The 17,886-nt window shown below is 43.4% G+C and overlaps 2 protein-coding genes across 2 annotated transcripts; both read right to left on the bottom strand.

Moving 5' to 3' along the window:
• Positions 1–699: 699 nt before the first annotated feature.
• Positions 700–5,432, bottom strand: LOC107391241 (matrix metalloproteinase-19). The gene is made up of 9 exons (XM_015968429.3): positions 5,214–5,432; positions 3,713–3,801; positions 3,510–3,640; positions 3,225–3,437; positions 2,887–3,132; positions 2,707–2,805; positions 2,459–2,623; positions 2,242–2,369; positions 700–2,152 (listed from the first exon to the last, which is right to left on the bottom strand). The coding sequence occupies exons 1-9, from the start codon at positions 5,328–5,330 to the stop codon at positions 1,913–1,915; spliced, it is 1,428 nt and encodes a 475-aa protein (XP_015823915.3). The 5' UTR covers positions 5,331–5,432; the 3' UTR covers positions 700–1,912.
• A 4,472-nt stretch (positions 5,433–9,904) lies between these two features.
• Positions 9,905–15,169, bottom strand: pym1 (PYM homolog 1, exon junction complex associated factor). Its single transcript, XM_015968430.3, has 3 exons — positions 14,993–15,169; positions 11,318–11,411; positions 9,905–10,632 (listed from the first exon to the last, which is right to left on the bottom strand). Exons 1-3 carry the CDS (start codon positions 15,021–15,023, stop codon positions 10,137–10,139), a joined length of 621 nt encoding a protein of 206 aa, XP_015823916.1. The 5' UTR covers positions 15,024–15,169; the 3' UTR covers positions 9,905–10,136.
• Positions 15,170–17,886: the final 2,717 nt, after the last annotated feature.

Genomic DNA, 17,886 nt, shown 5'->3' with positions numbered 1-17,886 from the left:
TCGAGCAGAGACATAAAGTCTCTGACAGGCTAATCTACATGAGATAGTGGCCAAGGTCTTTCATGCACTCTGCTCATCTGAACTGCTTCACTTCTGTTACAGCAAAGACGAAGAACTATTCTGATAATTGCATAATCAACAACTTTGTTAATTACCGATAATAATGTGAGCCCAATGTTCAATCAATCTGTGAGATGACAATGTTATTACTTGATTAATCCTGTGATCAGTAGTATTTTACAAGTTATCATAATCTTGGACATTTGCACTAGACACTAAAGACACGTAATGCTAAAGTCACACGACACATTTCCTTTTTTCTGACCAAATCAGAACCTTCGTTTCTGGGGCTAGGCGGGGTTATCCGTGGTGTTTGTATAAACCCTCTTTTGCATGTCAAATTCTGATTCGCCAGTAAACCAAAATATGACAATTACAAAAACTATCCCACGCCACCTTTTCTTTAGTTCAAAGTGTTCTAGAGAAGTCTCGGACAGGCCATCCGGACTTCCTCTTCAGCCAAAAAGAACCTCACACAAGCTGGATAAAATCTGTTGCAAGTGACATTTGACCGCAATGGTTCCTTCAGAATTAAAGCTGAACCTCACGACCCCTTCAGGGTCTCGGAGACGCCAGTGATAACCTGTCGTGACCAGGAAGCATTCCAAGACTAGTTTGGTCGGCAACGTTGCTTTTCTACCGGCTTCGGTACCGAGGAGGGTCCTTGTAGACCTCTGCATTCTGGATCTAATCGGAGGCTTCCCCTGGGTACGTAGACCGACAGATGGCACTTCATGTGTTTTATAAATCTCCTACTAAAGTTTAGAGCGAAACATTCACTCTCACTCAGAACTAACCGCTTCTCCGGATCTGCTGGCTCTGAATGACATTCCACACACACACACCATTGTGACTCCAAGGAAAGAGAGAGAGTCAGATCTAAAATAGTTAAGAAATTTATTTCTACACAATTTAAACAAGACTAACTTAAACACTCTGTGTACTGATGGAACTAAGGTGGAGTGAGACGTGATGAATGAGAAGTGTCAAGTAATCCCTGCAATAAAAAGTTCTGATCTTCTGGTTAAAATAGTCAAAGATCCATCAGATTGATATTTCATATTTCTATGGAATCTCACATTTTATGGTTCATATGTAAGATGTAAACGACCCATTCTTTACAATTTACACCATCCACATGTAATAAATATGCACACTTTAACGCAGGGTAACATGGTGGTTACAGATAACTCAAAATAAATGTTTAAAAGTCAGCTGTATCATGTTTTTATTACATTTACAGTAGTAGAAATGAATGCCTTGTAAGTCGGACTTTGGGGAAATAAAGCTCTGGTGCGCCAGTTTGATGACATAAAAGTTAACTGGAGGAGATGGCAGGATTTGGAGCCTTATTTCCTGATTTCTTGTCTCTGATTGGATACTAGCAACATGACTCTACCACTGACGCCGTTTGCTCTGCAACAAATAACACAAGCCTGGAGGAGTTCTGCTGTGTGGTGGAGTTGCTAATGCTAACAGTTAACTTCTACTAGCATCTATTTTCTATCAGAAGCTAATGCAGGAGATATGTGTAGACGACAATTTTTAGCCTACATGGAAAAGAGTGACCGATAATAATCAGAAATAATAATTAATAACTGGAATCTGTTTGATCTAAATGGTAAAGAGCAGCTGTTGGTGCATTAATGAAACTTTCTCTATCTCAGTCTCAGTATTGTTGTAAATGTTAAAGGAGGAGTAAAAGCCCAGTACAACACTAAAGGTAAAACACACACACATTTTATATGTTCTCAGATTTATGACAGCAGGAAACACACGCAGATGTTCTCCTCATGTTCACACCCACACCATGGATCAGGTTTGTGTTAAATGTCTGCTGTCCTCTGGTGGCTCAGTCATCACACTGCAGCCAGTGTGAGACAGTGTCCAGAGGATAGCCCTTCTCCACCTTTTGGTGCTGCTGGTTCACGCGCCAGTGCTGGCTGCCTTTAAACACATAGACATGGCCATCGGTCCACGTCACAGCAGCCTCCGTGTTGCTGGGTATTCCCTTGAAGAGCTGCCCGATGAATCTGGGGTATGATCTGAGGTCTGTGGGGCCAATCTCATCCCAAAGCCAGTATTTGGAGCCCTAGAGTGAAGGAGAGGGGTGTTTACTTACACTAGACGTTCAGTTATAAATGAGATCCCAGCACAGATTGAATAAATTCTACTTCTTACTTTGAAAAAGATTAGTCTTTTGATTTTAGCAAAGTAAAAAGCAGAGTCGATGTTGGCAGGGATGCTGGTCAGACGTTTGGGGAAGCCTCTGTCCAGCTGGAAGCCGGAGTATCTCCACACTTTGTCTCCTGTTACAAAACATATACAAGATGTGAAATATGGCATAAACATGGCAACAACATCCATAAGGCATGTTTAAAATAAAGCATTAATCCACCTTTCAGGAAATAGGACTTGCTTGTCCGCTGGGAGTGAACAGCTGCATCCAGGTTTCCTGGAAGCTCCCTCCACAGTGTAGAAATCCCAGTGGGAGTGGTGTGTCCAGAGCTGGACATCATCCACACATGCTGTCCACTGAACATGTATGTCTTATGTGAAGGACCTGCGGGAACACAGTGCAGAAGCCAAGGTTTGCTAGAAGGAGGGGGTGATTTGTTTTCTGAAGCAAGTTTAAGATGTTCGTACCCAGCATGACTGCATTCAGAGAGGCCTTGCATGGATCTGGGATGGGTGCTCGTGGAGCTGGCTGTGGAGTCCTGGATGGAGGACTCGTCGCAGGTTTTCCTGAAACAGGATGACTGAATGTTGGATGCACGATGCTTCAAAGAGAGACGATTTTCCTGTGTGGTGGCTGTTTGGCTTTACCGTACAGAGCCTGGATCCCCTGGATGTCGTCTTGATGCAGCTTGAAGTCAGACCGGTATCCGGCATAAATGGGTCCCATCAGTGCATTGTAGTACTGGGAGTGTCCCAGGCCAAGAGCGTGGCCGATCTCATGAGCTGCAACAATCCTCAGATTGGACCCAGAGCTCTTTCCCTCTGTCCACACTTCATCTTCATCAAAATGCACAATGCCAGATTCTGGGGCATCCGCGTGGGCTAAAACGTGGCCTAGAGTCACAAATGGATCTTTAAACCTGGTTTTATATGACAGGCTTCTACATCCAAAGCTCAACAGAACATCCTGAGGAGATTTCTCCTACCTCGTCCATCAAAGGGCACCGGGCAGGAGTTGTCTCTTCTGTGGAAGGAGATTTTGATATCTGCTCTGCCCTGGAACAGCTCCCTGAACCTTAACGGTGACACATCGCTCCAGTACTTGAAGGCACTCTGGATGGCCTGACGGGTTTTGCCCTGACCCAGGTCGGGGGTGTAATTGTAAATGCGGTACGTCAACATCTTCTTACGCCAGTAGCCTGTTCAGTTACATTGACAGTTAGCGTTCACTCCCTACGATGATTATGCCTTTATGCAATAAAGTCACCGACCCATGACTCGATATTTGAGAGACTCGTTCCTGAACGAGTCTTCGAGACCACACCGAGGTTTGCTCATCATCATCAGTGTACTTGAGTCCAAGTTCCCAGACATCTGAATATTTGCCACTTTCTGAAAAATCCTGTGATACACAGAAATGTTGTTTTGACACAAATAAGACACTGTAGGAGACAAACGAAATGAAGATGGTCACCTCAGAGCTTCTGTTACTTCCTCAGGTGGAGGTTTGAGATCTGCCCTGTCCAGTGGAACGTGCAAGTAGCCATACGTCCTTAGATATGCCTGCAGTAAAAATAATTATTCATCAGCTACAAACAACAGGTATAATAACTGATCCCATTTCAGGACATTCACATCTCAACTCTCTGTATTCATGAATCTGGACTACAACACCAACAACTACCACAAAGGATTATCCTTTGTGGTAGTTGTTGGTGTTGTAGGCTTGAAGCATCTTACCCTTTAACTTCACATAGAATGTGTTTGGTCGGTTATTTTTGTTGTAAAGTGTTTTCCACCACCAGAAAGACTGTTTATTTTCTTGTAAATGGAGCCACATTTTGTAAGGAAAAGGCATTTCTTGGTTAAGCTGCAGAGTTGAGTTTGTTGGTCACACCAAGAAAAACCTAATTTGTCCATTCCTGACTTACTCCGCTCATCTGAGTCCAGGTCACAGAGGTCACTGTCCCTGCAGGAAGCCCCACACCAAGCGTCATCAGCAACCTCTACCAGCTCCACTGCTAGGACCTCAATGTGGAAATACATTCCCTCCAACAAGTCTCATGTTGATCAGAGGTGGGAGGGGCTTCCTGCCAGAAACGCCTCCCCTTGAAGGCACCCAGGAAGCATCCAGACCAAATGCCTGAACCACTTCATTTGGCTCCTTCATATGGGAAAGAGCAGCTGCCCTACTCCAGATCTCTCCCGGATGTCTGAGCAACTCCCCATCTCTAAGGCTGAGCCCGGCCACGCTACAGAGGTATTTGTGATCGAGTTCTTTAGGTTGCTACCAACAGCTCATGACGAGAGGGGGGGACTGGGACGGAGAGCGATCGGCAAATAAAAAAACAAAACTTTGCCCAACTCTTGTTTGGTGTCTCTTACTGAAAGTCTGAAGAAACAAGACATGCTGGTGAATTAACAGTTTATTCATTTATCTAACAGAAACTTGGGTAGATTTTGGTATCTACAGCAGTCTGGTGCCTCCTCCTCATACTGGTCACCAGCAAGTTTCCCAGTGACAGGGCCCAATCCAGACCATTGTAGCATGACTGCAATAAAAGAAGCTCAAAGCAAGAGTCAGAGACAGAATGAGCTGTTCGGCAGACAAGATTTGGCCTTTTTTTTAATAAACCTTATTCATAAATGCTTATTTCCTCCAAATGTGGCAAAATTGATGGGAAAATTAAGGCTTTGCCACTGCAAAAAGGTTTATTGCGTCAAGGCATTGTTACAATAAAGAAATCATCAACCAAACACAAATTTCATTGTATGAATATATTTCTAAGTTATAATTAGATATGAAAAGAATGTGTTTAAGCTTTAAAAAGAGTTTTAGACCGATTGTTATGGTCCAGGATATCAAGTAGAACACCTCAATGACAAGATGATCGGTTAAATATAGTTTCTGGTTATGTTCTCGCTACGCAAGTCTTCATGCAGACACTTTTGTTCAGACAGCAGCTTTTTCTTACCATAGCTTCATTATTGTCGTTGTTGCTTTGAGCGACTGATGAGGCTGATGTCAGCAAAACGAACAGCACCATTAACTCCAGCCTAAAGTCCATTTTCTGGTTTGGGTCTTTTTCCATTAGTGAAGACAAAAAACAAGCTGACTGTTGTTTTCCTTAACGGGTGCACGAGTGTCGTGTCTCTGTAGCTGCAGCCATCCTCCGTGTTTTAGTCTACATCCGTGCGGAAGCTGCTGTCTCTCTGCAGCCATTCAGCTTTTATACCAAGTATTTGCCTCAGAAACCACACAATAAAACCTTGACATGGAATGTGATGTGTGGACTGTAGTTAAATAAAAACACACATATTTCAGACACCAACTGCACAAAGATTGGCACTCCATCATTTAGAGCCTCTGCTACCAAAGTGCATACAGCAACTTCCTGTTTACATGAAATGGAGTAGAAACGTGTGATAATTAGGAAATAAGACAGAAATAAATCAGAGCAGCTGTCCAGCATGTAAGGTGCTGAACAGCTATGCTTTTGGGAAACATTTTTGGGACTGGAACTCAAACGCCTGTGTGCCAGAAATGTTGTTGAGCTTTGATTTATTTTTGTAAACTTTCCTGTTTATTCAACAGAATCTGAGCATTCTTTGCTTTATGGCCTCCAGTCTGCAGAAAACAAGTAACCACACGTCCCCTATGGCACAACGGCAGCTAATTATACACATCCAAGAGCGGGAGCCCATTCAGGGAGTGTCGCCTCCGAGGAACCAGACCAACAAATCGTCTCAGGCTGGAGACAGAGGTCCAATCCTTTTGTTTCAGTTTCATCACACCGTCATAAAAACTCAAAAGGGAAGCATGTTCAGCCCGTGTGTTACAAAAGATGAAAATGGTTAACTGATACAACCCTCTCTCCTCTCATGATGACAATTTCCAGCAGATTTGTTCCACCTGTTTCAAACTAAACCACCCTGACCACGAACATTTGTTTTCTTTTGAACTGAAATCTTGTTCCCATGAGACGTCATTCTCACACATGGGTTGTCCACCACAGTCTAGACCTTAACCTCACTGAGAATCTTTGAGATGTGCTGGAGAAGGCTTTGTGCAGCGGCCAGACTCTACCATCAGTGCAAGATCTTGGTGACACATTAATGCAACACTGGATGGAGATAAACCATGTGGCATTGCAGAAGTTTATTGGAACAACGCCACGGCAAATATGTGTTGTAATCAAAGCTAAAGGCGGTCCAACAGAATATTAGAGTGTGTCTTTTATTGGCTGGGCAGTAAAAGCCTCAAAAAGACAGTTGCTGTTAACTCTAAGTGACAGAAGTTCATTTTTAAATGTCTCCACAGGAAAGATGTTCACATCCAGGTTTGAGGAGGATGTTCTAACTGAACACAAATCCCTTCGGCTGAGTGCACAAGCGGCATGTCATCCATGAGTAAACTCAGCCTTATGGTGCAACGTGAGTCGGCTCCCATTTAAAAGGCTTTTCTCGGTCTTCCCCGGGTCTCCGAGCAACCTGTGTTTGCACACGTTTCTTCAAAGCTGCTCCTGGACCAGTGAAAAGAAATGTGGGACCCAAACAGAAAGAAGTCTGTATCTACGCTCACGCGGTGGCACATTTAATTAATCTAATCCATCCTTTTTCTATACCGGTTGTCCATGCAGGGTCGTGGGGGGCTGGTGCCTCTCTCCAGTGGTCTAGACAGGCGGGGTTCAACCTGGACAGGTTGCCAGTCCATTGCAGGGCAACACGAGGACAATGTTAGAGAAACCAATCAACCCAACAGAGAGAGAGAGAAAGTGGAGGATTGCTGCTGTTCCGTTTCTGCTCAACATTCAACATTTTTAGGATGAACCACAACAATCTGTTTGCACTCACACTCAAACCGTTTTTTCTCCATCTGTATAATCTGACGCCCTCCAAAAACAGCACTGCTGCTTTTCTAAATTGTCTTAAATATAACTTGGCATCTGGAAAAGGCTAAAGTCAGATTCACAAAAGGGGAACAAGTTCTATCCGTTCCAGTCGAGCTGTGAGAGCATGATGAGTTTTACCTGCATCCTGGACTTTTCTTAAATGGGACAATAAATAACTTCTGAGTTGGATCAGAGATTTCTACGCTTGCTAAATGAAACCTGAGACTAGTTGGGTCATGTAGCAGAGCTACGAGGCTCGTAAAGGGTATTCTGGAAACAACCGCTTTAGAGGAATGAAGATATTTTTGTTATATTGGCCAAATCAAAGTCTTCATCCAAGACTGAACTTCGTTATTCCTTTCTATGGAAAGGGAGGAATCAGGAGAAACATCCTCTTTCAAGCTTCGACAATGGTGGGCTTGAAGGAGGACTGACAGAGAAATCTCAGACAAAAACTCTACTTTTATCCCCAGAAACGGTAATTTTAAAGAAAAATTCTGCTTGGCTCGTTTGAGAATTTTTATTAGCTTTTGAAAAGCAAACAAGTTTTTAAAAATCTGCCTTGGTTGCAGATCAGCAGCATGATACAGATGTAGGAGTCAATCAGGTCAGCTGAAATCAGTAAATCACCCAAAATCAGCTCCAGGGTCAGAGTTCATGAGCCTCAGGGAGGAAGTTGCTGCTCGGCATCGCTGCCTGGGCTGGGAGGCTGCTATTGGGCCATTCCCATCTGTACCGGGTTGGGTAGCCCCAGTCGGCCCCAGCCTGGCCCGGTTGATTCCACACATCCTTGTCTTAAGCCCATGTGGGCTGATTCTACCCACCAATCAGAGGCTTGCTCTAATGGAAGGTGTGAATTTGCTGTCAGCAGTGGGTGTGTTGGCCCTGGTCGGCCTGAAGCAGACCCCCTCGAGAAGAGGGCTGAAAATGAGCCTTGGTTGGCCCGGAAAAATACCAGGCCACCCAGATATGTAACCTACTCTACCCGGCCCGGGCTGACCCGGTACAGATGGGAATGGCCCACAAGTCTTCTGTCTGAACGAAGGAAGGTGAAGTTCCTGGACTGATGGAGTTTGGTGCTGCTAATGCTGGAGTAGCTGTTATAGATGTCAAGATGCTCTCCACCACCCACCACTAAACACCAGCAGCTTGGAGAACAGAATCCATCTGACCTGTTAACTACTACTGGCCTGGAAAGGTCAGAGGTCACGTCAGAAATCCACCAACATAGTTCAGCTTTTCCTCACTGATGCCTGAAGGTTCTCACCCCTCAGGAGCTCCTCCACCTCCCTCCGTTGTCTTCTACAAATGTGATGTCCTCTTTGGAATCATCGTGGGAGTTTGTTGGTGACATCAACCACCAGAATATTACCACTAATAATTAAACTTGTGGGGTTAAACTTCTCGTTTTCTTTTGGTACCAGAATTATATCAAATGAATCAAATATTAAAACGTGTTAAAATGCAGATTTCCAGCAGCCTGCTGCCCAGTCTGAACTAAAACCATTCCACACCTAAAAGTGTAATTTTTTTATCCAATTAGAAAAACAAAATGTAGAACATGTATTTATTAGAACGCTAATAAAAACATTTGCTCTCTATTCTTGGCTCGGGATGATTTGATGGTTCTATAAAAACACATATTCAATAGTGGAGAGGTTAAAATTTCTACATTTTCTCCCCCGTTTCCCAACAAATGTGACAGTTCAGTTAAGCGTTTGACAAAAAATATTGTCAAAATATTGCTTTCAGCCGCTCTGCTCCTCGTCTCTGGAACTCACTTCCCCCAGACATCAGGAACATCGACAGTTTTACCCTTTTCAAAACAAAACTCAAGACACATATGTTTAAATCTGCCTACAACCTCTGATTTTATTGAACTGTTTCTCTCTGTTTTTTTTTTCTTGTTTGGGTTTTATTATTATTGTTTTATTGTATTTTATTACGTGTTTTCTGTAAAGTGACCTTGGGTGTTCTGAAAGGTGCTTTTAAATAAAATGTATTGTTATTAAAAAGGGAACCGAGATGAACAAGTAAAGCAGCTTGTATTTTAATGCAGTACAAATCTGTATGACAAGAGGCAATATTAACAATATTCACACCTGCTGTGTAGGACCGTTAAATCGTCTCCCCCTCGGTGTGCTGCGCAGGGTCAGACCCCACCACAGCTAGGGCTGTGGTGCATTCTGGGATAAAGGAGGGCACACAGACATCTAACAGCCCCGCCCCCAGGAAACCGTACCAATCAGCTGACTGAACACTCCCACCTGGTTGGTAACACACCATGTTTCATTTGTGTGTTTGACTATGGCAGAGGAGGTAAATTCCCACCCTGAGGGTTGCAGGTTTGAGCCCCACTCAGTCTGACCGTCGTCGTGTCCTTGGGTGAAACACTTCACCCTGTCAGCGAGGCAGAGGGCAGCTGTGGCTACGATGCAGCTCATCACCACCAGCGTATGGATGGGTGGATGACTGGGTTAGTCGTAAAGCGCTTTGGGGAGCTGTACAACTCTAGTAGGATATAAATGCAGGTTATTTACTGTTTTTTTTTCTTCTCTTTTTGAATTTAAGCTACACATAAAGATACAAGTTAATGAAGTGACTCGGACCAAACAACAGGTGAGGAAATTAGCTGAAGTAAAAATAAGGAAAGAGAGCAACTACCCTCAGTTTGACAGAATAGGATTTTATGTTTTTCTAACTTGTTTCCTGATTGTGTTAAAAATACAAAATGAAAACAGGTGCACAGGAAACAAGTCACAAGAGTCGGATGTGTCTAACCTGACTTGGCTGATACAACTGCAGGAATCACAATGTTAGGGTTTGAAAAGCAACACAAGGCCTGTCTGATGTGGAGTTGCTGCTACACAAACATCAGGTTATGGTTGCTTCCATTGTTCATGATGATAGTCAGTTGGTGGAACATATGGGAGTGATGATCTGACAGCTACAAAGGTCCGTTTCCTGTAAATGTTCAGGCTGACTCGTGTCGCATTCCTTACGGTCTCAGGAATGCCGCTCCAGCTGCTCTAACTCTTCATGTAAGAGCCCGGCCCGGGCCAGCTTCTCCAGCTGTTCTTTTGTTGGCTGCTTTATTTCCCCCGAGTCCACTTTCTGCTGCAGCTCCTCCACCTGCCGCAGCTTCTTTCTCACATTTTTTATCTTCTTGGCCTTTTCGGCACCTGCTGCTGACGAGTCATCAGCAGGGGAGACAGACGTCTGGTTCTCAGACCCGCCTCCTTCTGAGATGGACACATTCTCCACAGCACTGCTCACAGACTCCACCTCTGTGTCGCCGTCCTGGTCCTGCAGGTGCTGCTGCTGTTTTCGTTTCTCTTTACGTTTCATGTTGCGTTTGGCCGACTTTGAAAGACCAGCCGCTTCGCCGTCGCCGCAGCCGGGGATCTTCTGCTGCTGCTGGGAGGGGGCTGCCTCGGATGGGCTCAGGCCTGGAGGCAGGTCTGGCTTGCTTTTGAAAAACTTCACGTATTTGTTTTCATACCTAAAACAACAGAAACACAACTTAAACACCTGATTCAGGTTTACTGAGACCCACAAAGTAAACGTGTAACCCCAGAAAACGCGGGCTGGGCTACAGGAACACGCCACAAAGAAAATGGCACAAGGACCAGTTCTTCTGTCGGGTCTGACTTCTGAAAGTCCGCAGTCATGTGACCAATCCAGCATTGGAGGGGTATGGACCAATTCTGTTATCTGAATGTGATAACACAATCCTTTGCACTAGCTAATAGGAGAGATGATGAGGACAACCACTGACCAGGTCACTCTGAGCACCACTCATTATCCAGTCGGGTCATGTGGCTCAGAGCTGAAGGACAAAATAATGTTAAACTGGAAAATGAGAGCAGAACAATTCCACCTCCAGCATCAAGGTCCAACATTTCAGCCCATCCAACCGAGCTCTGATGAAGACACTATCCATGACCCCCTGTATGCACGTAAAAGCTAAAACCGATTACCAAGTTCCTGTTTCATTTCGATTTTGAGAGAGATAAGATTGGCTAATGTTGCAGAAACCTACTCAGCTTCACTCGCTGCTCGGCATCCATCTACACTGAATTAAGACGTTTCACCAGGAGAGTCTGGTTTGACTTCCACACGCAGCACAACAGCCCTTCATAGCGTTTAGGTACAGATTAGGGCAAAAGGGTTGAGAGGTGACTTACACAGGGACCTCCTCCTGGGGCACGTAGCCATCCTTCACACGCCTTGGCTTCCTCCAGGTCCCATCAGGCCGCTGGGTAGCAGCGATATATTTACCTGAAGAGCAACAGCAGAACTTTTAAAGGATGATTGTGGTTTTAGTTTGGGTGATCAATGGATCTAATTTACATTTCCTTTTTTTTATGCTCACTGTGTTTCATTACTATGATAAATGTGAGAAATATGTCCAGATTAAAAAAAATAAACATAAAACAAACCACCACATGGAGATAAGTGCTAACCCTGAATAAGGATTTTATTCATTAATTTACTGTGGTACAGTATCTCCTCTGCAGCATAGGATCACATAGATTAAATAAAAACCTATGGGCCACTCTTGGACCTTTACTGTACACGTGAAAACTCTACAACCATGAAGGCATGAAAGGATGCTGGAAGTTCAGCAAACCACAAGATTTCACACTGTGTGTGAATCTGAACCAAAGGAACAGAATGAGAGTATGCTACACCAGTGCATGCTTTCTATGTTCCCTGCACAAACACACCTGGTTTGAATCAATGGGGGATCAACGGTCTTCTGAATTGACTGATTCAGTCACTGAACCAGGTGTGATGGAGCAGGAAAAGGCTAAAACATGCAGGGCTGAGGCCCTCCAGGACTGGGATTGGGGAATCTTTATGATAAAGCTCATCTGAATCTTTAAAAATTGTTAAAAGTACTTGAAATGACACCTGTTGTGACATTAAGTTTATTAATAATTACATGGTGGTAATCCACTTTGAACAGGCTCTACTCTGACTATCTAGTCATCAGTCAGTCAGTTCTGCAGCCTACACTGTTGACCATCACCTGCTACTGGAGAGGCTGAGTGACTGGGTAGATCAGGATCTGCTATGGAGTGGTTCTCCTCTTATCTACTGAGTGTTCCTTCTCTGTGGCCGTCTTTCAAATTTCGGTCCACCACCTACCTCACCCATGGCGTCCCACAAGGTTCAGTGCTGGGGCCTTTACTCTTCCTCCTTTACCTGCTTCCTCTTTAGCACATCCTGAGCTCTTTTGATGAAATATCCTACCATCTTTATATCCAACTGTACATCTCCTTTAAGTCCAATGAGGTGTCTGCTGCAGCTGTTACACACCTGCTTAGACTCTATCAAAACCTGGATGGCTGGGAGCTTTCTACAGCTGAATGAAGATAACCCCGGCTTTCCACGGGAGCCGTCAGCAGCACGTTACTGCATCAGCACGTCATAGCTGCTGATAGGAACCGCTGTGGTCAACAGAACCTTTTCCACTGGAGCCGTCGGCAGCAGTCAGCAGCGCGAGTCGGCCGCGTCTCAGGAGCAGCATGTCGCGGCCTTTACGCGCCGGTTCTATTTTCTACGCGCGACGCCTCTGAAACGGGTCAAGTTCGACATTTTTGGGGAAGGAAAGACAGGAAATCGGACGCGGAAAGGGAGAGAAGCTACCGAGATTTTCAGAATAAAGAACGTGCTGCCTTCCGGATGCTTTACTTTTAAAAAATGTTACTAACTGTGCGTCCCCGTGAGAAGTTATCACCTAGCTAGCGGTCTCCTTTGTTTTTCAGGTCCATATTGGCGATTATAAAACGGACAGAACATAAAACACAAACCATGTTGTAGTTTTCTCCTGCTTGTTGTTGTGTTTACTGACGAAGTCACTCGTGTGACTTCGTGCTCTGTCGGTGGCAGCTGCTCCCCTGCTGCTTCGCGTCTCGTGGGAAGGGCCAAGCAGCAGCTTACGCGAGCAAGACGTGCTGCTGCAGTAACGTGCTGCTGGCGGCTCCCGTGGAAACCCGGGGTAAGACAGATCCTCGGCTGTGCTCCAAACAAGCTGGTTCCCAAAGTCAGAGACTCTCTTGGTCAGCTTGCTTCTCACATCAAACCCTCTGTCAGGAATCTTGGTGTGACCTTTGACCCAGCTCTCACCCAGATTCTCACGTCAGTTCTCGTGTTCGCTCTTCCCTCTTCCATCTCAGGAACGTTGCTAAGCTGAGTCCCATTCTGTCCCGCTCTGAACTTGAGACAGTTCTCCACACCTTCATCTCCTCACGCTTAGACTACTGTAACTCTCTTTTCACGTGTCTGCGCAGAACCTCCCTGAACCGTCTACAGCTGGTTCAGAATGCCTGTGCTCGGCTTCTGACCAAGTCCTCCAAACACACCCACATCACCCCGCTTCTCCTCCAGCTTCACTGGCTGCCGGCTAACTTCAGGGTTCGTTTCAAGATCCTGGTTCTGGGTTTTAAGGCGTTACATGGACAGGCAACATCACACAATGGTGATCTTTTCAGTACCTACACCCCCAGCAGGTCCCTGAGGTCCAGTGATCAAATCCTACTGGCTGTGCAGCACACCAGGCTAAAGACCAAGGGGTGACAGATCATTTGCTGTTGTGACCCCCAGACTCTGGAAATCTCCCCATGAGCCTGATATCAGTGGACTTAGTGGTCTCCTTTAAAAAGCAGCTGAAAACTCACCTGTTCAGGCCAGTTTTGGTGTGACCTTTGTGTGACCTCCTGCTCATCCTCTTTTTCCTCACTAGCTTCTCTTCATGCTGCTGTTACTACCAATTCTGTCTGGATCCCGAATTACCTTTCTCTTACACCTTTTTTTATCTTCCTTCACATTTTTATCTAAACTTTTCCTTCTCCCCATTTTTATTATATGTTTCAATAGTTTTAAAAAGTTGGACAGCTAAAAGTCTCAATGCAAAAAAGAAAGAAAAACAAAACAGATGCCTTTTTTTAATTCTTAGTAAGTCAAACTTCTGTTAAAACAGCTGCAAACTAAGTGGGAATTATTGACAGTATTTTTGGATATTTATTCATAAAATTGCTGAAAGCTTAAAGCAAAACCATCACCGACTTCCTTTTAGAAATAAACTAAGAAGTGTTTAATTTTTTAAGTTATTAAAAATGGAACCTAATCATCTGTACAGACTCATGTGGACAGCCGAATGTCAAGTACGGTATGCTGCACTCATAATGATTTAAAGCAATCCAATATAATAAATATATTAGAGGACCCACTTGGAAACGAGATGGTTCATCTCAAGTGGTTTGTCCTCTCGAAATATAAGTTAATAAATAAAAATATCAAATATTACTACAATAAACTGATGTATATGGACATGGTGGGACTGTTAAATTGCCATTTTCGTTATCAGGCATAATTTCCTCTCTTTTGAAATGAAAATATTTAAAATATGAACAATAATAGCAATATTATATTAAAAATATTATTTATTGGAGCCCAAAACAAGACGACGGAGACGCATCACAACATTGGCTTAAATGCTAGGTTAAGCTAGCTGGCTAACTTAGCAACAGCTAGCATTGCCACACAAAGCTTTTATTAAAATTCTACAAAACGCAAAGTCTCAAATGTAGAGATGTAAGTGTTAACCTGGTAGTAGTATGTTTTAAAATGAAAGCCGTGTTTATTGTGGTATTTTGAGCAGCAACAAGCTACGTACCGATTTGTGAATGAACACCACCACATAACCTACACTTTAACTCGGTTGTGTTATTTAAAACCTATAACCATTAGCACCCCAGATGTAGAAGATAAAAGGGAAGAGCTGAGAGTGTAGTTATGATAAATAAGGACTGGGATATAGCTGGACCAATGTCTGCCACATGCCCTAGTCTTACCAGATTCATCTGTGACATACGGGGTTGCCATTTTAGTGTAACGTGCTGCTCCACTCCCCTCTGTCGGTCTGCGTCCCCTAAACGTCCACACGTCCGCTTTGATCTCACACAGAAGAATAACCACAGCTTGCACACATTTGCTTTAAAGTTTTCTTTCACTCGAGCTGGAAGCTGTCATGGCAGCCGCTACACGTTAAAACCTGCGGCGGGCGGTACAAGGTAGCGAAACGAGCAAACCCCAATTTTTTCGAATCCGGAAATGATGACATGAGTTGCCAGGTTTGATTTGTCACGCTCTTTTCAGTGTTAAAAATTGATCAACTAAGTGAAAGTAGCATTCAAATTGGAACATTCACAGTATGATGGATGTATATCTTGTTTCTGTTTTTTTTTTTTTTTTTGCATTCTCTGCTCAAATAAATTATTATCTTATTATCCTGACTGAGGCATACTGGTGCAGAAAAGAATCAGCAAAACAACAAATTGGGACATTCTTGAAATGAATTAAGATAATAATAAATTTGTTTCAAAAATAGCAAGCTTTGGTTGTCTCCTATGCGTGAACTCAGATGTGTTGAAAAGGGGCTTGGTTGAATCCAACCTGGCAACCCATGAAGTAGCCTGCTGGAGGAAAATCGTCTCTACAGCAGCAGACTGCTTGGCGTTAAAGACTGCTTGCTGGCGCTGCGACCTGCGGTAAGCTGTTTCCAGAACCTACTGTCCACTTTGCTGCCAACATCAAGTGAGTATTAAATAAAGTTTAGCTAAGATCTCAGCGGGATTCATCTAGGTTTAAAGCAGGTTTTACCGTAGCTTTGCAGTTTAACGCTAAAGTTGAGTAGCTCAGGGATCGACGTATGAACAAAACACACTGCTAGTTGCGGGCTAACGTTAGCTGGAGCTACGTGTAAAGGTCCACCTTGAAGTAGTGCGTTTGCACAGTTTGTTGCTACTTAATGCTAATGTGTATTTGAGCGTGTTCCATTAAGATTTGCAGATAATAATAGTTGGCTAACAACACGCTCGCTAAAATAGAAACGGAGTGTTTTGTAACGTTAGCACGCTAATGTTATCTAGTTAACGACTGATGGGCTGCTCTGAAATGGTCTGAATCTGAAATCCTCATTTTGCAACTCTAATTTATCTTTATATCAGAATGATGCAACATTTGTAAGTGGTAATGTGTATAGAGTTTAGGTAATCCAGGTAATGTCAGATTTTCCATCTAGATGACAGTTATGTGGCTGCTAGTATTTCTTAGGTGGTCAGTCTTTGTCGTGAAGCTGTTTTCACAAAAGGACTTACATTTCTTTGGAGAGGAGAAATCTCGTTTAGGTTTGTGAGTTTTAACGTTGATAGTTATTTCTGCCTGGATCAGTACAAACTGCTTGATCTAAACGATTATCCATCTCCTCCCAACAATTCCTCTTTATTTGTAGTCTCTTAATTCTGTTCCTCGGTATCTAGTTAGCTGAACTTCTCTCTTAGGAGATGAAATAATAATGGATGCTGGTCATGATGTAAAACTCAGTAATGTAATTTACAGTCATGTGCTTTGTTAAATATGCAGGTGCCTATAAGGAGATCTGAGTAAATCTGGGGACAGTAAATCAGTTTTAGAATATTTAGTATCAGATACTTTCTCACAGGGACTTTTTTCATAAAGGGCATCACTAGTGCTTATTGCATGACACAAGATTGATTTTCTGCACATAAACATTTGCAAAGCCCTTGATGAGTAACAGTGTTTTCTGCAGCTGATTCCTACGCTTTGATTGTAACTTAATCTTTATCTTTACTTTCCTCCTGGTTGTTTGCTGGTGTTGCTGTGACCTCTCGCGACCTCAGTTTGACTCACTGGTGGCAACAATCTTTAATTTAATTCACCTTAAGAAAAATTTCTCAGATCAAACACAAGTGCACCCGGTGCACTTGATTATTCAAGCACCATCCCTCTTAATAAACATAATGTATCCTAGTGTTCGCATGAGTGGCATCTGCAGCGTCACTGGCTGTTTGTGCTGACGTCCGTAAAGGTGTGGTGGAACCGGGACTGTGGCATGCCAAGTCCTAATCAAGAGGGTGTTGGTTTGCACGTCCCTTTAAGTTTCTCTTTCTAGAGAACTAGGACCAGAAAGGGAAACCCTGGAGGGAGGGCTTCCAGAGGTCTGGTTGGAGCTTCCTAAAGGGCTAGGGTGGACGGTGATTAAGCGTTTTCTCCATTTTTCCTTATTTTTTATTTTATTTTATTTTTTTATAAAAAAAAAGCCTTTGTGTCATCATTTGGACCTATGCTGGTTTCTTTATCCCAACTTGCCGTTTCATTTACCGTAACGAAAATAAGTCATAAAAATATCCAAAGGTCAAAAACCAGCTTTTTCTTCCAGACACGTTGCTGCTGATATCATCAAATAGCAATCTGTACAGCCCTTACACATTTGGGTTCAAGGAAAATTAAAATACTTGTAGTAATTTTTAAGTTCTGCTAGTTTCTCAGATGTGTGAAATAAACCCATCACCTCTCTGGTCGTTTTTCACCCACCGGTCCTGCTGTGGCCTGGGAAAAAAGACTCTCCCCCAAGGATGTCACCCTACTAACTTTTTTCTTTTTTCCTAAAAAATCAACTGTTGCGGTTCTGCCAATGACTTTATTGAGAGCAGATTTAGCTCGAGAAAGCTCTGCTAGGGAGACGACACTTTATTGAAATCTGTTTTTCATTTATTTTTCCCTGCCAGAGGAAACCGATTTCTTTTTATTTGCATTCCGTTTATCTTTCAGGGCTTACTGAAGTAAAGGTTTTTATTTTTACTTTTACCTTGTACAACATGAATATATATACCCTTTTAACACAAGTTTACCATGCTCTTTGTTAAACTAATTCTGATCACCAGTT

The sequence above is a fragment of the Nothobranchius furzeri genome, chromosome 15 (genome assembly GCF_043380555.1).
Source record: "Nothobranchius furzeri strain GRZ-AD chromosome 15, NfurGRZ-RIMD1, whole genome shotgun sequence".
NCBI classification, from domain to species: domain Eukaryota; kingdom Metazoa; phylum Chordata; class Actinopteri; order Cyprinodontiformes; family Nothobranchiidae; genus Nothobranchius; species Nothobranchius furzeri.
This window is presented reverse-complemented; position numbering and strand designations above follow the sequence as displayed.

Coding starts and splice junctions, on each gene's coding strand:
- LOC107391241 (XM_015968429.3), bottom strand. CDS start 5,330: ATGGAAAAAGACCCAAACCAGAAAATGGACTTTAGGCTGGAGTTAATG. Junction 2,806..2,886: donor GGGGATCCAGGCTCTGTACG/GTAAAGCCAAAC, acceptor ATCCTGTTTCAG/GAAAACCTGCGACGAGTCCT. Junction 2,624..2,706: donor TCTGAATGCAGTCATGCTGG/GTACGAACATCT, acceptor GTGTTCCCGCAG/GTCCTTCACATAAGACATAC.
- pym1 (XM_015968430.3), bottom strand. CDS start 15,023: ATGGCAACCCCGTATGTCACAGATGAATCTG. Junction 11,412..14,992: donor GTATGTCACAGATGAATCTG/GTAAGACTAGGG, acceptor GTTGCTCTTCAG/GTAAATATATCGCTGCTACC. Junction 10,633..11,317: donor CCCCAGGAGGAGGTCCCTGT/GTAAGTCACCTC, acceptor CTGTTGTTTTAG/GTATGAAAACAAATACGTGA.